Source organism: Phoca vitulina, unplaced genomic scaffold (genome assembly GCF_004348235.1).
Source record: "Phoca vitulina isolate PV1807 unplaced genomic scaffold, GSC_HSeal_1.0 scaffold13, whole genome shotgun sequence".
NCBI lineage: Eukaryota > Metazoa > Chordata > Mammalia > Carnivora > Phocidae > Phoca > Phoca vitulina.
In genome coordinates, this window is record NW_022589716.1 from 33,593,094 (window position 1) to 33,615,201 (window position 22,108).

General features: G+C 39.6%; 1 protein-coding gene across 1 annotated transcript in view; it reads right to left on the minus strand.

The window, feature by feature from the left end:
* The window catches only part of IL5RA (interleukin 5 receptor subunit alpha), a 33,141-nt gene extending 19,655 nt beyond the window's left edge, over positions 1-13,486 (minus strand). Inside the window, exons 1-7 of the mRNA XM_032412155.1 lie at positions 13,451-13,486; positions 9,000-9,084; positions 7,370-7,515; positions 6,190-6,328; positions 3,287-3,440; positions 3,025-3,212; positions 821-966 (exon numbers count right to left, since the gene is read on the minus strand). Of these exons, the coding sequence (XP_032268046.1) occupies positions 821-966; positions 3,025-3,212; positions 3,287-3,440; positions 6,190-6,328; positions 7,370-7,515; positions 9,000-9,084; positions 13,451-13,486 (894 nt within the window). The remainder of the gene's footprint in view (positions 1-820; positions 967-3,024; positions 3,213-3,286; positions 3,441-6,189; positions 6,329-7,369; positions 7,516-8,999; positions 9,085-13,450) is intronic.
* Between the last annotated feature and the right edge of the window lie 8,622 nt (positions 13,487-22,108).

Below are 22,108 nucleotides of genomic sequence, written 5' to 3' on the forward strand. Positions count from 1 at the left end.
CTTAACTATTTTTAAGTGTACAGTTTGGTAGTGGTGAATACATTCACGTTGTTGTGCAACCATTTCCAGCACTCTTGTACCCTCCAATACTGAAACTCTGCTCATGAAACAACAGCCCCTACGCCCCCCTCCCCCCAGCTCTTGGAAACCACCATTCTACTTTCTGTCTCTCTGCATTTGACTACTCTTGATATCTCCTGTAAGTGCGATCCTGCAGTATTTGTCTTTTTGTGACTGGTTTATTTCACTTAACACGGTGTCCTCAAGGTTCATCCAGGTTGTAGTATGTGTCCGAATTCCCTTCCTTTTAAAGGCCGAACAACAGTGCATTGTATGCATAGACCACGTTTTGTTGATCCGCTCATCACCCGTCAGGGGACACTCGGGTTGTTTCCTTCTTTTGGCTCTTGTGAATAATGCTGCTATGAACATGGATGTGCAAATTTCTCTTTGAGACGCTGCTTGCAGTTCTTTTGGATGTATACCAAGAAGTGGAATTGTCGGATCACACGATAATTCTATTTTTGATTTTTTGAGAAACTGCCATACTGTTTTCCACAGTGGCTGCAACATTTTATATTTACACCAACAGTAGTGCTCATGAGTTTTTATCTGATCTTTGTGTTATCTTGAACCAAAAGTTTGTCCTTCAACACAAAAAGACAGTAAAGTTTGGTTTATTTTTACAAAACTTGGGTGGATATAAGTTACCTTTGACCTTGTTATTGCCAAGCTATAACCACAGCTGTCACTGAATAGAATTTTTAAAGTGTTTCTAAGGGAATGCTATCATCAAAATTGGAATGATCTGAAGAATTACCTGAAAATCATTTTTCCTTGTGTTGTAAATCTTCACTTCATATTCAAAGCAATGGTTTGGAAAAGCAGAAATGGGTTTCTCCCACTGAATAGAAAGACGGGTTCCTTCAGTCTCTGCTGTGACATTCACTGGAGGATTAACTCGATCTAGGTTAGAGAAGGAAAGGTCAGTAGTCTGGGCTGATAAATCCAATCCACTCACACTCCTCAAGGCATTTCTAAGATACAATCTTCTCAAGTATCTACCCTCGGGATTTAACTAACTGATCCCCAGGCCACAAGACCCCAGTGGCTCACAGATGACTCCTACGTTCTAGCACTGAAGAGATCTCTACTGGAATCTTAAAGGATTCCTATTCCAAATGGCACTGAGTGGTGGAGTCCCTTTCCCCTTCAGCTCATTGCAAGACCCACCTCACTATCCCTGTTTCTCAAGTGGGACCAAACAGGGTCAACCTCATCCTGGAGAGAAATTGCTCTGGAGCTTCCACTGAGCCCTGCCTGTCCTGAGCCACGTGTGTGGCCCCGGGTAGTAATTTCCTCATTCTGAGCTTCAGTTTTGTTTCATTTTGTCGTCTTTGCCTTCTTTCAGGTTTGTTTGGGGAATGGAGCGGGAAGCTTCAATATTCTCTTGCATAAGAAGAATAGATTGGGCCACATTTGTCTTAACTTACAACTCTAGAGTTCTTTTCCCTGACTTATCACTTGATTGTCTTATAGCTTCGAGATGTGGGTGGAAATTATTTCTCAGTGAGCGTTGTTCTCTTAGGTTATGGGACTTAGACCTCACAATTAATGAATCATAAGGATAAGCTAAGCATGGGACCTGTTGGTTCCACAGCCTGCCATTCCCTAAGCAGAAAAAATTTAACCAAGAATGTATTTCTTTTAGTAATATGAGGAATTTATCTCAAAGAAATGAAAATCATACTGGAAAAGGAATTCCTGTGGTCTGTATCAGGTCGTGTCCATTTTCATATTAATATTTTTTCCTAGGTCTTCCTCAGCATTTTTTCATTACCAATTTTCAGGAAAGTGACATTTTTAGGTCATTTGAGAAATAGACTATTGAATAGAATTGCATAACCTCTTCAGTGAGATGGTTCTTTAAACAGTTCATTTGATAGAGATATAGGTAAATCCTGTCCCTTTAAATAATATTTTTTATATTTATAATTATGTATAATTACCAGGCATTGTTCTAAGCACTGTATGGTTATTAACATACTTAATTCTCACAAAAGCCTTGCAGGAAGTGTTAATTTCTCCCCATTTCTTTCTGATGAGAAGACTGAGGTACAGAGGAATGACCAGCTTCTCTACAGTCCCTCAGCTAGTCAGTGGGGGAGCCAGGATCTGAGCCCAGGCAGCCTGACTCCACAGCCCACACCAGTAAATATGCCACGATTGAAATCTTGAGCATTAGTAACAAGAATGCGACGTGAAAGGCTCCTGATGAGTTTCATTAGTACAAGTATCTAGGATGGAAGGAGACTATTTCTATTTTGAGAACCGAGCAAATGAAACTTTAAATAATACGTTTAGATCTGAGAATCATATGCTGAGCGAAACATTTTCGGATCACCCAGAGGAGACAGACCAGAATGGTAAATGATCCTAAGAGGAAAGCAAGAGGAATTGGGGGTGGGAAGCTTGGGGAAGAGAAATCTCAGGATGAGAAAGCTGGCTGTCTTTGACTAGCTCTGAAACCATTTGGGGGGGAAAGGGTTGAGAATTATTTGGGGTTGGTACCAGTCCATCACAGGACCAATGGGCAGAAACTTCATGAAATGAGTCAGAGCTGAGAAAGGGCTGCTCCCTTCAGCAGTGAGTTCACATTCCCTGGTTCAGTGATTCTCACATGGTAGAGATTATGTCCCCCATGGGACATTTAGAAATGTTGAGAGACATTTTGTTGTCACAACGTGGGGGGGTGGGGGGGAGAGATGCTACTGATCTAGTACGTAGAGACCAAGAATGCTGCTCAAAATCCTGCAAGGCACAGGACAGCTCCCACATGACAGTTATCCAATCAAGAATACCAGTAGTGCCTAGGTTGAGAAAGCTGGTCCCTGTGATTGTTAGGCAGGGGACAGATCGCATTTGGCATCGGAAAATTAGTCAAACTGGGTGATCTTTATAACCCCTTCCAATGCTGGGATTCTGCGATTTGGTTATTTCAGCTCTGAGTTAAGTCTACCTTACCAGTTGCATGCAGAGCAAACAGCTGATCAAAAGGCTTGATTGTAGCATGCTTGCTTGAGCCATTAGCATGCACTGCCAGGGAGTCACTCCCTCTGCTACTGATAAAAGTCCTCGGAAACCAGCATGCAATATTTCTCTTCAGCGTGTCTTTCCTATACTCCTGGCATTCTTCGGTCGAGGAGCCATACCTAAATGGCAACACTCATAAGTTTTTAAGACGAGAGGCAACAATGCTTTTTCATAAGTAAACATAGCTACTCACCTGTAGTAGAGGAAATACTGCGTGTCCTCAGGGGCATCCTTGCCAACGAGCCAGGTACAGTAAAGAGAAACTTGGTATGGCCTTAAGGGATTATAGTTATTTAATGTGGTGTTCGTAGTACACGTTAAATTCACAATCGAGGTTCCAGGAGACCCTAGATGGTCAATAAGAGGGTCAAAAATAAGAACAAAACATTGCCATGACAGCTTTTAAATCTTGCACTTCCTCTGAAACTGTAGTGATTGGGAACATCTTACCATGAAAAAGTAAACGTTATCATAAATTTCTAGAAACCTTTTTGCAAAGGGCCAGCTTACTGGAGGGATGAAGCTAGGATTACAAAGCCTGAGTTTCTGGCATTAAACTTTCTGGCTACTTTGGGCTAAGGGAGTGTGTCTGCGTGATATACTTGTATGAAAATTAAAGAGCAGTACAAGAGATTGTCGTTCAAAGCTTGGTATTCTAATGCCACATTTTTCAACAATGAGCTGTGACACTTTGAACCCCACTATTCTGGACCTCAGTTTTTCCAGCTGTAAACGGGAGAGTTGACAGAGGAAGGTGTCTAGTGCCACTTTCCATCCTAGAATTATGTGATTCATTAGGTCGCACCCAAATGGTCCTGAATAACATAGATTGCCACTCCGAAGGAAGTGGGTTCTAGCAGCACTGAAAAACAACATTTCCTCGGGTGCCTGGGTGGGTCAGTCGGTTAAGCATCTGCCTTCTGCTCAGGTATGATCCCAGGGTTCTGGGATCGAGCCCTGCGTCGGGCTCCTTGCTCAGCGGGGAGTCTGCTTCTCCCTCTCCTCCCGACTCTTGCTCTCTCTCACTACCTCTCTCATATAAATAAATAAAATCTTAAAAAAAAAAAACAAAACACTTCCTTGGAGACTCCGTGCACAGTAGTCTGTTGAAGTCAGCTTTACTGTGCAAAGATATTAAGGGGATCTTGTGATTTTCCACCAAACGCATTATGTTCATTTCACCCAGGATTTCTGAAGATTATTTGACTGGAAAGCCTTATTTTCATTTCAAACTGCACTGTCACCATGTTAATTGGGGCTCTTCAGAACACACCATAGCGGAGACACTGGCCTTGTGGTTGCTCACAGGAGGGAAAAAACACTTTGGGCTGAGGGTCAAGGGGGACCTCATCAAAGTGGGAGCCTTGAGATTGAATCTCCAATGATAGAAGGGGGTCTCTTAGGTTAGCTTAGTTTAAGTCAATTCATATTTATCACTGTCAGCCAGTGTAGCTCACAGGGGAGAAAAGACAGACCCCTTGTGTCCGCAGAGAAGTTGGACAAAAGGGACACTGGCTAGTTTGTGTTATTACCACGCACCGTCAGATAGGTTTTTTTCTCTATATTCATATACAACAAACGTACACAGACTTGTGTGTATGCCTTGTACTCAGTGTGTTAAATGACCAGATGTTCCACACCCAAGTATAGTTTGGAGTCTTCTGTAATCTGTTTGTCTCCCACCTCTCTTCCAAGGAATTATGTGGTATAAATTCAGACTGATTCAGGGGAGAATTAATTTTTCATTCATGTCACTGTATATTGGCATGCTCAGAGAATAATTAGAATTGCAGACATGTAATTCTGAAAGATGCATTACAGGTATACTCCTGTTACTGAGATGTGGGAAAGTAGTTTAAGGTAAGGCACACAGAGGTCTGTATTTGTGATCTTATGTCTACCTTGGATTAGTCTCTGAACTTGGAATCAAGGCCATTGTGAATTGGCTGTTCTATGGTCTACGCAACATGTTAAAATGAGTAAACAGAAAGATGTTCACAGGGCTGCTCTCGGTCATCGACACAATTCAGAGGGCACACAGCCTTTTCATTCAGTGATGTGATGAGACAACGGTTGGACGATTACCCATGGGCCAGACGGGCCAAGACAACAGTTACTAGGAACACTCACGTAACCTGGGACATGGTGATCCTTCTCTCTTTCCCTGGTGTGGGTGTGTGTGTTTCCAAGGCTTTAATCCCAAGTATCACTGATTCTACGTATTAGAAACCCCAATTTCCCACCAAAGGACAGTATAGACAGTGGATGCTATCTATCCTCTTTCTTCATGGTGGGATGTTCAGTGTTGTGGCTTCTGTGAACCACCAGCAGCTTCCTTAAATTTGGTATGACAAGTCCTAGAGTGCAGAACGCCACAAACAGGACAGGAGGAAACGCTCCTTCTGAAGTGTGCACTGCTTGTTCTACTGGCTCAGTAAAGCATGAGACACCGTCCCTTCCCCCAAAAGGCTTATATTCAGAGGTGGCAGGGTATAAAGCTATTTGTGAAAGATAATGGCATATGTGCTAAATGAGTAACACAGCCCATGAATGGGTTTTGAGGAGGAAGAGCCTCCTTCAGTGTACAGGATGAAAAGTAAAAGGGCTTTCTAGAGGAGGTACAACTTGATTTGTGCTTTGAAGTATGGAAAGGATTCAGAAAAGCAGGCAGAGGGGAATCCAAGAGAGCAAAGCCTCTGAGGCAAGAAAAAGCTGCTGTGTGTGGGTGGGGGGACGGCAGGGGGCGGTCAATGTTAGAAATCTGAGAAAAGCAGAGGAATCATGTTGGGTATGGTTAGAAAATGTCTTACAGCCCAATTATGAAAGACCTGATTGGCCCTGATTTTGCTGATGACCCTGTGACTTGGGAGCAGGGGAGCGAGAAGCGTGAGCTATGTCTGCAGGGATGCACCAGATGGAATGTGGTGGGTTATGACAATAAGTGATCACAGCCTCGGTTAGGATGTTGATGAGGAGGAAGAATACTTGGCAGGAACTGCTGACTGACTACGGAAAAGAAAAGCCAGTTTCTTTTCCAACTTTGCCTGATCTCCAAAGTCGGGAATACAATACAAGGCTGTTAGGAGCCTGCCTTACCCAGTGGGGTTTTAAGCTCAGCAGAAACCCAGTTGCTTGCCAGCAGGGAGTGGCCATTCCATGGGATGGTCTGCACACTTGCTGAAAAGCCTTGATGAAGAACGGTGACGCGTTTGCTTTCAGTGTTTCTGGTTTCATACTAAAAATAAACCCCACAAGTCATGATGCAGAAAAGGGAAAGATCATTAAGAGAGCTATTTTAATCCAATAGGCATTTTCTTCCACTTTTTAAATGGCATGTAAATAAAATTCAGGGAACTAGTTTGGATAGAAAAAAAATTAAGCACATGATTTCACAGGTACATATCTGCTCATCCCCAAACGCATCGAGTTAGGTAAATATGTACAGCTTTTTCCACACCATTCACACCTCAACGAAGTTGATTTTAAAAAATGAGCAAGTAAATAAATGACGCAATTCTAGCATTTGGGTGTTAAAAAAAAAAACCGTACAATAATATATATTATTGTAATTCCTCAATGATAGATGAACACATTCCTATAAAAACAAACAAAATACTATGATTAAGGCTCACATTCACTTCAGCCATCACCTCTAAACCCAGTCTCTTCCCCAGAGGTAACTTTCTAAGGGAAATTTCTCTAGAATTCCATATTGACTGAAAAAAATAGCTAATACTAATCGCTTCTCCCTTCATTTCATTTTACTGCACATCTCTTAGGTATCAGGGGCTTTAACATAATCCCTGCAGTGGGAAACGGCAAAGCTGCGTCTCTGAGACGTACAGTGACTGGCCCAAGGTTGCCGAGGAGAAGTGACTGCACCCGGATTCGAACTTGGCTTCTCTGGTTAAGCACCCCACTGCCTCCCATTTTACGCCACTGCTCTCTTCTCTTTTTCTCTTTGCCTATTTTCAAGTATCAAATCCATTTTACCTTCAAAGTCCCTAAACGTTCTTTTCTTGGTGAAAGAATCGGGGCAAAGTTAAAAGGTTCTGTGCTGCTGTCGAATGCTAAGCAACACACAGCACTAGTTCATGGTCCTTTCAACTGACACCCTACTCTGCTTGGAGCCTAACGGAAAACCCTTGGGTCAGTTGGGTTTTTTTTTTTTGTTTTTTTTTTTTTTTTGGTAACTTAAAAGTTAATTTGATAGGGAAAATGCAGTCAAAGTTAAAAGTGACTCTAAATAAAGACGACTGTCAGAATAAATACTTACATCATCTTCTTGTGGAGCATTTATTCTCACGTGATACCCTAGCTCGACATCCTTTGGCTCTTGATCAGGATTTGGTTCCCAGCGTAAAAGAACTTGGGCTAGACCAGTAACTTTGATGGTGAAGTTGACAGGTGGGAGAAGTAAAGCTGTGATGAAAAGGAGCCACATGATGTTCAATTGTACAGAGGCAGCACTTTTAAATTTTTCAAGGACTTTAGTGTGGAGTAAGGATCTTATGATTATTAGAGTGTATAATACTGAAATAATTTTGGAAAATTTGCTTTAAAAAACTGCTTTTAACTCCTTATCTTTCTGACTTTGCCCAGGTATTTCCCTATAGCATATACAGGTTTTTACTGAAATATGAATATTTTAATATATCATTCCTTATACCTCTAGTTTTCAAGCTGAGGGCCATTATCTATAAATTGGCTAGAAAAACTTACTGGTTTGTGGCTAGAATTTTTTTTTAATGACATGGAAGATATTAGGATAGAAAATATCAGGGTCCATGAAACATAATTACTACTTCACGAACCTCTTATTTCCACTACATGAATGTACTTAAATATTTGTATTTGTACTAGTTCTTGATGTAAAATTAATTTATTTCTCATTTTGATTCAAAGTCAAAACAATTTGTGAGCAAAACTACTTAGACTTTAATAGAAAAGAGGTTTTTTTTCTTTGAACCACTGTTTTCAAAATAAAAACTTTCCTTTAAGCACAGGTGAGCAAAAAGAAAAAGAAAAATTACCTCTAATCCTGCAACTGAGAATAGTGTTAATATGTGATATATTCATTATTTTTTGTCCTTGGCATATGTTGCTACAACTTGTTAAATTGTTTCCTAAAACTAGGACAATATTGTACACACCATTAGGAAACTGACTTTTATTCCTTTACTACATGGTTAGGATATTTCCACTGACCTTTAATTTTGAATAGCCTTCTATAACTGCGTCTGTACTTGCCACATACAGGGCTCTGTCTATATCACACTGTCCATTATGGTAGCCACTGGCCATATATGGCTATTTAAATGTAAGTTACCTTAGTAAGGTAACTAAGTTACCTTAGTTGCATGAACCTATTTCAACTACTCTGTAGTCACTTATGTATAGTGTCTACTCCATTGTACAATGGGGATATAGAACAGTGTCCTTATCATAGAAAGTTCTCTTAGACAACACTACATATGGACCATATGATAACTTTCTTTTCTTAGACTCTGTCCTTATACCATGTCCATAGATCAACAAGTTTCTGAACTGAAGCGTAGTGGAAGTTTTTATTCTTTGGTTGTGAGGACTTGTAACCAACCCCTTGCATGGGAAGGCATTTCACATATGGCCACCAGCTCCAGCTCTATTCCATAGAGCCCAAACACCCACACTCAGAATATGATTCCCCAGTGTAGCATAAAATTGGCATTCCAGCCAACTTTGCTTTCTTAGAGTACAGCGTGTTGAAAAAGTTTGTATTCTGAAAAGAGTATTCTTCTTTTAAAAAAATCCATACATAATTTCCTAATTGAGGGATTATTTAGGAAAAAAATGCTATCATTTTTGTAATGTACTTTTTTTTTTTTTAAAGAAACACTACTGAATTTAATAGATGGTGTACCTACATTTTTTATCAGGAAGTAAGTCTGCTCTCGGTATCACCATAGCCCACAACAGAATCAGTAATGCAGGTGCCATGATAATCACATCCTACAGAAAACAGAAGGATGAAGATCCCAATCACCACCAGTCGCCATTTTTAAGAAAAACTGGAAGCTACCTTTTAATATAAAATGTAGTCCTTTCCCCATTTAACAGTTCTGAATTAGCTGTTATGTGCTAGAAATATAAATATGAACAAATGTTGGGTTTTGTCTTTAAAATGTGGATCCATAGTCTGAGGGGCAGGATGAAATGTAAATGACTAATTGTAGTCCAGTTAAACACTGTTGCAATAAAGGTGTGAATGGGGCACAGTGGGAGCCAAGAGACTTCTGAATTGAGAAGGATTAACTAGAGGTTTTTTTTTTTTTTTTTAAGATTTATTTATTTATTTTAGAGGGAAAGAGAGAGTAAGAGGGAGAGGGAGAGAGAGAGTCCCAAGAAGACTTGGTGCTGAGCACAGAGCCCGATGCAGGGCTCGATCTCATGACCGCAAGATCAGGACCTGAGCCGGTCACTCAACCGACTGAGCCACCCAGGCGTCCCTTAACTAGAGTTCTTGACACAACAAGGGGAAAGGCAGTCCTGGTGGAATCCACAGCGAGGGTAAAGTCAGAAGAGCAGAAATTAAGTGGGTGAGGTTGGGTACTGAGCGGGAGACCAGAGCAGATCTTTGAAGAGTAAAAATTCTAGGCACTGTTATTCAGATTGAAAATAAGCACCATTCTGATTCATTAACAAGTATTTAAATACGGGCCAACATGACAAGAAACTTAAATCTAAAACAATTTTAATGTGGGAAAGAGACATTTCGTATCACAAACCTGGAATATTATGGCACTTTGAGCTTTGGAGAGGTTAAATATGTTGATGAATCCAAATAGGGGCAGGCCATTAAAGGGAATTAAAAACATAGGTACAGGCCTGAGGAAAATAAACACGGTCTTGCTACCTACTTGAAACAACTGGACAATGAAACTGAATCTAGAGTAGTAACGTTATAATAACTCAGCATGGCAGTCTGGAAAGTGTGGTTGTTAACATCAGCATCTTGTTGGACATGTCGAAGAAGGGAGTGGATCCCTTGTTGGGAATTATCGATTAGAAATCTTGAGGGCTTCCTCTGAAGATATTGAAAGGCATTTTTCACATGGCCTGGATTTTAAGGAACAAAGAATTTTCACAGCTTCTCCATGTTGTGTTGTGTGCTATCCTGGCTTTTACAAAGCAGTTCTTCCTTTTATCTCTCATGCCCCCCCACCCTTTGATTCAGTGGGTGGCCCACATGGTTATTAGCCAATTGGCAATGAAGAATAGGAGTCTGAAAACTTAAATAATTTTCCAAAGATCAAACAGCTAGTAGAAAATGGAATTTGGACCCAATCTCGGATTTACCAACAGCAAAGCCTATGTTCTGTACTAATTTAAGTGACTTCTAGTTTTCAGTTTAAAAATTTATTTGAAAAGGGGCGCCCAGCTGTCTCAGTTGGAAGAGCATGTGATTCTTGCCTTGGGGTCATGAGTTTGAGGCCCACATTGGGTATAGGGATTATGTAAAGTACAATATTTTTTAAAAATTTATTTAAATGGGCTGGTATTTGGCAAATATAATGGTAACCACAGAAGATAGACTTTTGGCTAAATGGCAAAAAAAAAATCCTTTATTATTTTTTAGCTCACTATTTAACCAACTTATTATTTACCTTACGACTATCACTCTTAACTTTGTAATGAAATTAGTAAAATATCACAATATAGAAGATAGCAACATCATACAAATCATTCAATTTCTTTTTCAAATAAACTTAAGTATTGCTAATCAGAATTGTGCTATTTTTGATAAAAATAATTTTCTCTTACTCTGGTCCCACATTGTGTAGAAACAGAATTTTAAAAATGACAAGGACAATAAAAGCAGATATTTTAATACTCTAAAATTTTTCAACAAGTAAGAATGTTAAGGAGTTAAAGGGAAACATTATTAATTTGCTGAGCCTAAGAAGCAAAGATACAAAAATAAAACCAAAAAAAACCCTTAACAAATAACAATAAAGACAGTTTCCTCTGCAAGTTAAGAAGGTCATGTCTTTGAAACGTCAGCATTTCCTGAAATGTTAGATATGCTCTAACTTTGCGCTAATGGTCATTAAGAGGAATTCTGGGTCAGAAAAAAAAAATGCAAGATTGATATTCCCTAGTGACTGGTACTGACTGGCAAAGCAAATAGTATGTTATGACCAAACACTTATTTGTCCTTCTAAGTTAAGTAATTGAAGAGAGAAAACTGTTTTATATCTAAGTGGGGGAATAATTGAATATTTTACATAACCAAGCACCCTCCCATAGAATTTGTTGGGAGAATAATTGAATATTTTACATAACCAAGCACCCTCCTGTAGAATTTGTTACGTATTCCAACATCATAGCTGCTGAAAATGGAATTATGTTTTGTATTCAATCACTCAGAACTTTTCCGATGATTAATTTCTTTTTTGCTGTAAAACAGCCATACAGTTTTTTTCACATCTCATTGTGATATTTTGCATTCAAAAAGGCGACACAACAAAATTAGGTGTCCTATAGACGACACAAGATATTCAAATAGAAGTCAAAATATTAGTGAGAATGACAATTTTTTTGTGAGCCAGATAAATTCCCTCCAAGACTGGGTATTACTGGAGCTTTGGCAGTTGACCCGTGTTTCCCGTAATCCTGTTCATTCTCTGCTCTGTTCCTTGAAAGCTCCTCCAGCCTTTGTCCATGATCCCTTATTATTTCTGGTCTCAGGCAGAACAATTACCACTGCTGGAAAAACAACCCAAATCTCTCTGGGCCATGTTTTTAATCCAAAGGTATATTGTTAAATAGATGTCAACTGGGAGACCTTTCACTGTACAAGAATAGAGCTAGCTACCTCTCTAGCTTAAAAAAATATATATCAAAATGACAATATGATCAACTACTTCTCATGGCTACCAATTAAAATCTGCAAGAAAGATATCAAGTTGTTAAGATAACATTCAAATTCAGCAGAATAAAGCAAACATGGGCCTACTTACAGTCATCACAAAACAAAGTCAGTCTTCTTAGAGATATCATAGGCTACTTGTTCGTGTGACATTTCACTGAGTTTACCTAAAATTCCTTGAGTGCCCTCAAAGAATCTGCCTTCTGGTTAAGTGATATATTGGAAATTTGGGAGAAAACAGGAGCACAACCTCTTGCACTATAGATGTTTGTAGAAAGTTGGGTTAAGTTTTGGCAATTGGCAATGGATTTCCCCAGTGTTCCTAAGAATTGGTCAAATTCTACCGAAGTTCAAACTTAAGAATATTTTCCCCTCTTTTTTTTTTTTTCTTTTCAACTTATTTTTTTTTTGCCTGGGGCATTTGTTTTATAACCAAAGTTGTATATGCAACCCTGTTTTTAGAGCATTTTTTTGAGTCACTTGTGGTGACATCTAGTTCCAGGCTCAACCTCACTGCACAGAAATTGACAAGCAACTGGGAGGATTCATGCTCTGTTAGGCTCTTAAAAGTAAAGAGTTTGCTTTTTTACTTCCTCTTTTTTTCCTGTACAGCGTAATCAGCAATAAAACTCATCTCTTGAGGGATGAAGAATAAATAAATAACCCAAGGTGTAAAATGCAAATGACACGTTTAGCATTTAGGTATATTGTATTACCCCCCAAATGAAAACCTGTGCAAGCTTCCTAAAAATATAAATGAGTGATAAGGACCGCCTATAATGCGTGCAATTTTTTCTTACTATTCCTGGATTTTGGTCAACTTTCTGAAATAGTCATAAAATATAAGTCATGGGTTCAAATTGTTGCCCTATACATTCATAAACAATCTTTAGCCAAGGTAGGAATGGTGCTTCATTGGGAAAATGAAGGAAGAAGGACTTTGCTGCTCATCTCCCAATGGTGGTTAAATGTCTCCCAGCTAATCCCACGTGGTATGATTTGCCATCCCGCATCTGTGCTCCCCCATTCCGGGGCATACCTGCCTCTGGTGATCCTCTTGTTTCCAACGACCGTGCTCAGTATCAGAGGGCCAGGACCAGACCCATCCTGTCCGTGCGTTTGGCTGCAGCCCCAGCACCTAGCACAGTGTCAGGCACAGGGCAGATGCTAAACGTGCCTGGCCCTGTATAGAATAGAGGCAAATTAATATGCTACCCTTACCAAGCCCAGCTCTGCAGGGTAAAATCTAGCATGGGGACGAGATAGACCAGAGCACAGGAGGCTGGGAGCATATTAATAAGCCTGGTCCATTTGGGGCATACATTTGGTACCTTGCCTAAAAATTTCCCCAAGTAGCATTTCACGTAATGAAAACAAATGAGGTGATTTGATTTCCAAATCTTCATTATGTTTTGAAAGGCAAACTTTTAACAAATAGCTACATACCTTAATATATTTTTCAATAGTTACAAAAGAGGACATAACTTTCCCGCAAAATAAAAATTGTACGTGGTAATGAAATTTTTGGCATGATAATCCATTAAATTGAGATTCAGATACATTAATCAATATGGCTATAAAAGTGGTCACTTTTCACGTGTTTATGAATGTTAGGCTCATGGGGTACTGAGGGATTTTTCTTTTTCTTTTTTTTTTTTTAATTTTTCATTCAATCCATTTCTCCTGTATATATAAAATAAATTTATGTCACTTTGGGTAAATAATTAATAAAACCAAGTGAGATATTTCAGCTATTTCTGTTTTAGATACTTCAAATTATTGTACATCTCGTATCAAGTCAAACAATCTTGAAAAATCCCAGAACTCCCAGGAGGGACAAAAAGCAGAATGCCTTCAGTTAGATGCAGTGCAATCATCTCCTTTTTGCTGTTGTTCCTTAATTTGTAGCTTTCTTAATTAACTCTCAAACGTCCTCACCAAGATATTTCATTAACTGCTACACCCTGTTTTCTAACCTCAGGTATTTTCTAAGAAATCTTGGCAGAGTATAGATTTTCCTTTTAATCCCCAAAGTATCTGCAGCATGGCAAACCAGTCCCCTATATAAGGGTCAACGAAAACCTTAGGTGTCTTGTTAATATGACTCACCTAGCCATGGATTTGCCCTCCTCAGTTACTTAGCTGAGTTACAAGGACACAAGAATAGAATGCTATACCCAGAATCGATACGACCCGCCTGATAGACGTTTTATAGCACCATTATTAGTTCTGCCCCTGCTAATAATAGTTATAAGGGGTTTTGTTTCCCCTTTTTATTTAAAAATTTGCCATATATTTAGAAATCACTTATTTCTCCCTTTTCCTATCCTCCCCCCCGCCCTTCCCCATGTAATGAAATTCTTAGGAGGTGGAGCATAGGGTGATCTTAGAGAAAAAAAAAAAAAAGGCATTTGCTCACTTTGCGATGAATCAGCCTTGGATCCCCACTTACTGAGAAGTGCGGTGGCCCCATGCCATCAGGAGCAGCTGCAAGGGCATTGAAAATGAATCTTATCTCTGGGTGCACTTTTTGACTTAGAGGCGGTTCTTCTTTACTGTTTCATCATCACAGCTGTAATGGTTACAAACTCACAGGCAGTTTGCTGTACCATGGGATGGCAACAGAGCTTCTCCAAGCACATCTCCAGGAGCATCTGTAAGAGCAGTTATGGACGACCCTCAACAGCAGCTCCCCAATGAATGAAATGAAAGGATCTCTCTTGTCCAGATAGCCACTATCTGATAACGGTCTCATCTGCATTTTCATTCTCTTTCAAGATGTTTGGCTCTGTTCTGGAGCTGAAAGTCACATTTACTCCTGGGTGACAAGGTCAAGTTTTCTGTGGGTACTCTCAAGCACTGCCTTTCTGTGTTCTTTACATGCTCCATTCAGTTAAGGTATGTATGCATTGCGTCTCTGCCGCCCACACAGCGCCAGGCTCATGCGAGGACAAGAAGAATGGAGCGTGAGGAATAAGTCTCTCTGCCTTCTGAGCATTAGCAGCACTTCTCAGTCTTAAGAGAATGCCTTAGCCTTTTCTCTTCTTTGCAAGCAAGTCCTGCACCTGCAAATACTTGTGTGTGCCAGGGGCAGGGAGAGCTTCTGAGTGTGATAAACTGCTGGGAGCTGTAGCCTGGCTTGTCCTGTACAAATTGTGGCAGACAGTGGCAGTTGGGTCTGCGGGCACGGCCCAGGACCTTCTCCCTCCTGTCAACTCTCAGGTTCCAGCAGAGCGCCTCCCCTGTCCTTAGTATGCTTTAATTGAAGTAAACTGAGTTGCATTTTCCTTTATTTTGTTCCATTTCTGTCTAGAAATTTTGAGGTGACTGACTAGCAAAGCTAATTAAAAACATGTGGCCTAGGGTGTGAATGGATAAGAATAGCACTTACTGGGGTGCCTGGGTGGCTCAGTCGGCTAAACCTTCCGCTCAGGTCATGATCCCAGGGTCCTGGGATCGAGCCCCATGTCAGGCCCCCAGCTCAGCAGGGAGTCTGCTTCTCCCTCTCCCTCTGCGTGCGTGCTCTCTCTCTCTCACACACTATTTCTCAAATAAATAAAATCTTAGGGAAAAAAAAAGAATAGCACTTATTGTACTAAGCATCTGAGCCAGGTACTAGTCGTTGCCTTTGTAAGGGGACCTCCACTCTTAGCCCCAGGAGCTGAGTGACAGTGGTCTCTGAGAAGCCAAAGCAGGAGGAGGGGGAGCAAGGGCCCAGAGGCAATTGCCAGGTGAGATCAGTTCTGTTTGCAGGATGAGGAACCACAGGTACTCTGAATGAGACTTCCAGGAGGCTCAGTGTAGGTAATGTGTAAGAACATTGAGTGGGGTTCTTAAGGTATCCATTGTAGAAGTTGCCAAACTGGATCAGTCATTATTGGATGACCTGAAAAAATGCGATTTTCCCTGGGGAAAGGGAGAGAGATCCATTTATTTGCTAAGAAGCACCCAGAAAAGTTGAGATAGAGCATCAGCCTCTGACCTACTCCTGGATGTCCCACACATCTAATTTTAGGTGTAGCATACTTGTCACTATAGAAACCCTAAAAATAGTTATTGATCATTGTGAGGGCCATAATTTCTGGCCTCAAAGTCTGCTTTCACGTTCTATTTCTTATATTCTTTTACTCCAGAAGTGTTTACTGAATGCAGCTGTGCACAGTGCCAGGCACTGTTAAGAACATAAAGACAATTAGATCTGGCTACTACCCTGGAGACCATCTTCTTGGATATATGATCTTTTTTCAGCTTTCTCAATAATAATTTTAAAAATGCGCTTATATTTTGTCTCCATGTCCTATTTCCACTGTAGCCTGAAGGAAAATGATGGTTTTGTATAGTTTACTTTTTGTGGCAACGGTTTTCTTCTTTAGAATAAACTGTAAATGTCCAAAGATAGTATAACGGAACATGCTGGAAGAATCCCCCAAATTGTTTTTTTGTTTTTTGTTTTTAAGTAAAATCAAATTTGCCTGTATCTTTTAGAAGAAAAGCAATCTTGGTTCAGCCAAATAGTACAGGTGAAAATACAAATAGGGTAACAGGAAGGAACTCAGGATTCGGTGGTTCCATCTTGGACTCTGGTTCCCAAAGCTTACTAAATGTGTCTATAAATAGGAATCCATTCCATGGAAATGTGAAATGGAGACCAAGATTTATATGAGAGAAAAAGAGTGAAATTCATTATACCTTTACTTGTAATAGGAAAAATAATATGGGGATGGTTGCGAGAAAGATAACTTTCAAAGGTTGAAATATGTAGATAATAAAAGGAACGTTTATCAAGAACTTTTAATAATACAGGGTATTACGGGAAAATGTTAAGCAAAAACAATAGAGCAAGTATACATATATAGATAGATTTTTTTCATAATCTCATTTTTGATCAAAAGAGCAAACCGATAGGAGCGGTTATCTCTAAGTAGTAGGTTTTTAGTTAGCTATTGTTGCAGAACAACTACCCACAGACACTGCAGTGGTATGTATTGATAAGCATTTATTTCTTGCCCAAGTGTCTGAGTTTTGACTAGACTCTGGCTAAATTTGGCTGGGCTCCAGATCACAGAGTGGGATCACGTGTATTCTCAACATCTGTCATTCTGTTGGAACCAACGGCTACCCACGGCGGATTCTTTTTATGGTGATAGCAAATGTGCAAGAGAACAGGACCAACTGTGCAAGCCCATTTCACTTATCTCCTTATGTCACATTCACTGACATCCCAAGAATCAGAACAGATGACATGGCCACACCCAGAGTCAAGTGGACCCAGCCACAGTCTACTCCCCCTACCATGGTAAGGCCATGATAAGGGTGTGGATGTGTGCAACTGCTAGAGGGCAGTGAAAAATTGGAACCAATGGCTCATCTACTGCAGTGGGATTAACATGTCCCTTAATCTTCTTCTTATGCTCCTATATATACAAATATCTTATTGTGTATAAATGCAGGAAAAAAAGTATTAGAGATACACAGATTAATGGGGTAGAACAGAGAATCCAGAAATAAACTCTCACATTTATGATTGATGGATTCTTGACAAGGATGCCAAGATAATTCAATGGAGAAAGGAACAGTTTTTTTTTTTTTTTTTAACAAATGGCATATAAATATGCAAAAGAATGGTGTTCAACCCCTACCTCATACCACATACAAAAATTAACTCCAAAGAAATCAAAACTTAAAAGTGGGAACTAAAACTATAAAACTCTTAGAAGAAAACATAGGCATAAATCTTAGTGACCCTCACATTAGGCGGTGGTTCCTTGAACCTGATCCAAAAGCAATGAAAGAAAAGGTAGATATGTTGGACTTCAGTAGAATTAAAAGCTTTTGTGCTGCAAAGGACACCAGAAAGAAAGTGAAGACAACCCACTGAATGGAAGAAAATATTTACAAATTACATATCTGGTAAGGGACTTGTAACCAGGAAAAAAATGAGGAAATCTTACAATTCACCAATGAAAAGATAAATACCCCCATGAAAAATGGACAAAAGATTTGAATGGACATGTCTCCAAAGTAGATGCCGCAATAAGCAGCAAGTACATGGAAAGCTGTTCAACATCATCCATTGGAAAAATGCAAATCAAAACCACGAGGAGATACCTCTTCTCATCCACTAGGATGGTTAAAATAAAAAAGACAACTAATAGTGTTGTTGAGGATGTGGAGAAATTAGAACCCTCATAGGTTCTGGGTAGAACCACTGTTCTACCACTGTTGGTGGGAATGTGAAATGGTACAGATGCTTTGGAAAACAGTCTGGCAGTTTCTCAGAAAGTTAAACATAGAATTACTATATGAATCAGCAATTTCATTCCTAGGCAAATACCCAAAAGAATTGACAATCTATATCTGCACAAAAATTTATATGTGAGTGTTCATAGCAACATTATTCATAATAGCCAAAAAGTGGAAATAGCACAAATGCCTGTCAACCAATGATAAAGAATTCGTGGTATATCCATGCAATGGATGGACGTCTGGGCAGCTCAGTTGGTTAAGCTGTCCGACTCTTGGTTTCAGCTCAGGTCATGATCTCAGTGTTCTGAGATCAAGCTCCTGTGTCAGGCTCCGTGTTCAGTGGGGAGTCTCCTTGAAGATTCTTTTTCTCCCTCACCCCTCTATCCCCCCCCACTCACTTGCTCACTGTCTCTCTCTAAAAAGATAAAAATAAAATAAATAAATATCCATGCAATGGAATGTTATTAAGCAGTGAAAAGAAATGAAGTACCCACACATGCTAGAGCATGGATGGTCCTTGAAAACCTGAAGCTAAGTAAAAGAAGCCAGTTCACAAAAGACCACATATTTTATGATTCCACTTATATGAAATGTCTAGAATAGGCAAATTCATAGAGATAGAAAGTATATTAGTGATTGCCTAGGGCTGGGTAGGGGGAGTGTGGGCAAAATGAGAAGTGACTGCTGATGGCGGTGGGGTTTCTCAGAGGGTAAAGAAAATGTCCCTAATTGTGGTGATGATTGCCAACTTGGAGACTAAGCTAAAAATCATTGAGTTATATACTTCATATAGGTGAAGTTTATGATGTGAATACATCTCATTAAAACTGTTATTTTTTTTAAAAAGATGCCCTAACAGGATTAAATAGAAACCTAGGTAGTTATTAGAACAATTCCAGTATAAAATCAATGTGTAGGTTTACCATGTATAGCTAAAATTAAAAGCATATCTTTTTTTTTTTTTTAAAGATTTTATTTATTTATTTGAGAGAGCGAGAATGAGAGAGAGAGAGAGCATATGAGAGGGAGGAGGTCAGAGGGAGAAGCAGACTCCCTGCTGAGCAGGAAGCCCGATGCGGGACTCGATCCCAGGACTCCAGGATCATGACCTGAGCCGAAGGCAGTCGCTTAACCAACTGAGCCACCCAGGCGCCCCGCATATCTTTATTCAAAAAAGAATTCCAGGAGCTTAAGCATCTTGAGTTGTTAATAACCAGTTCTTCTTTTTACTCTTGCTTGTATTATTTTTTCACTTGTATTAAGATAAGATTGACATATAACATTATATAAGTTGGTGTACAACATAATGGTTTGTTGTAACTACACATTACAAAATAATTTTGCAGGGACCAATTCTTTACTTGCAAAGCCAGATACAGGAAATCAACCAGAATGTGGAAACAAAAAAACTATATAATTAAGCTTACTTTATTAAGGTAAATTAGTATTCTATTTCAATCAGGAGGTAACTTACATCATGCCTGGGGCTGTCAATTGCTTTATACACATTATCATATCACAATCCTATAAGCCTATTTTGCAGATGAATAAACTGAAACTCAGACAATTTAGCCCAGTTTGGTTGTTATGCTCCCCAGAGTCACATTGCCCACAATGGCAACACTTGCGTAATTGTCATAATTATTTTAAGAGAAACAGTGTAACAAGTACTTAACAAGGACTAAGTCTCCTACTTGGTGGTGGTGGGGGAAAGAGATACCTCTGGAGAAACTTCCAATTATTTCAGGTGAAGTCTGAATATCATTTCCAATGGGAAGATCTCTCCGACTCTACCCTTTCTCCCAAGGGAGTGTTCATTCTGCAGCTGAGATTATTTTATTTTTATACTGTACTGAATAGTATGTTTATATCTCTATCTCCACCACTAGATGCAAGGGCAGGTCTTAATTTGATCTAGCTTGGTTTTATCAGAATCCATCAGAGTATCCAGTTTTAAGAAAAGAAGAGGGAGTTTGTGTTGTTACAATAGGGAATTCTGTATGATTCTTTATTTTAAGGTAGAAATGCAATGGAGAACATCACAAGAAAGCTGGTTTAGACTCTTGGTTCTGATCTGAGGCTGCTGCTAAGTCAGAATTTTGAAGGTGATTATTCTCAGTCTTTACCCTTGGGCCTCTGTTCTTTTAACTATTATTGAAGTCCCATCTTTTAAAATTAATGACCCAGTATGAAATTTCAGAACAGCTAAAATTGATTTGTCTATTTACTTACCTCTTTTAAATGTAAAATAAAATTGCATTTGTGTGTAAAATCCCCTAGCACCAATGAAAACTGCGATTCTACATTTTCTGAGAAATCTCTTTATTTGTCCTCTGGGAGATCTTAAACTTTAGTTGGCTTCTATTAAACTTTTATGAGAACAAAACGAGTGAATGATTTTTCCTTCAAAGAGGTACTTTTTGTTGTTTCGAAGAAAGAAGACATTCTTGAAAGAGAACATGTCTTTTAAACAAATTACTCAGTGTTGCTTACCCCCAAAAAAGGGGTGGGGGAGGGGTTTGAGGTTTAACCAGCATCAACTCCCAAATTGCAGAATATTAAAATTAGGCCAAAATTATGTTTTTATCTGACTTGTCTAAATATTGCTTCAAATATCTTCCTCAAGGGGCCTAAAATGCTATTACAAAATCTTATCTTTATAGGAAGCATTATTCTCCTTTCTCTGTCCTATTTCAAAATGCAGATGCTCTTTGGAGTAGTGATGTTTTAAGGACACTGATGCCAGTTGGGTGCTGGCAGGTGGGGTGGGGACCTCTGATCTCAGGGTTACCACTCTGCTTTTTAATGGTTTTTACCTCTGTTCAGCCATGTGTTTTTACTTGAAATCAAAGCCTCTGCCTAAAACCAGAAACAGGAAGAAATGGAGAAAATATCAGCATTAAGGTCAACACAGTTATTATCCCAAGTTGATCAACCAGTTGTTTTGTCACATGATAATCCTTGGTGTTCCCATATCTTCCTATCCCCCTACCCACGAAAGCATGCACTTGAAGGGCTGAATAATGAGCCCACCCCCAAAGATGTGCACCTCCTAATTCCTAGAGCTTGCACACACATCACCTTATTTGCAGATGTAATTAAGGTGAGGATCTTTCAATGGGGAGGTTATCCAGGATTACCCAAGGGGCTCAGTGTAATCACAAAGGTCCATATAAGGAGGTAGCAGGAAGGTCAGAAAGGAAAGAGGTTATGTTTGCCGACATTGAAGATGGAGGGAGGGAAGCTCTCGAAGCTGGAAAGGACCAAAAAGAAAACAAACACAGATTCTCCCCAAGTGCCTCTAGAGGGAATGCAGGCCTGTTGGACTCATGTTAGACTTGTGACCTCCAGAGAAGGTCAGAAAGGGAGAAAATAAGTTTATGTACCAGGCCCTTCCACTCATTTTCCATGCTACAGCCAGACTAGTCACATGAAAATACAGTAGGTTTATGAAAACTCCTGCTTAAAAAACCTTCAGTTCTTTCATATTACCATTAAAATGAAGTTCAAGTGTCACTATGTGAGGTGCCCAGCCCTGCAGGATCTTGTCCTGCCTGCTTCTTCAGCTTCATCAGAGTACTCTAGTGATTTTGAGTCGGAATGTTTGAGTTGAATTCTGTGTGTGCTCCTCACTACCTGTGTGACCTTAGACAAATTAACCTCTCTGTGCTTATGTTTTCTCATTGGAAAATACCTCATTGCATGTTCCTGAGGATTAATAAGAATACAATGCTTGTCACCATTCTAAGCATAGTATAAATTACTATGAGACTTATCATTACTGTGAGCATTCATACATGCCATGGACACACAGTAGACACTAAACAAATGGATGGATGGATGGATGGATGAAAACAG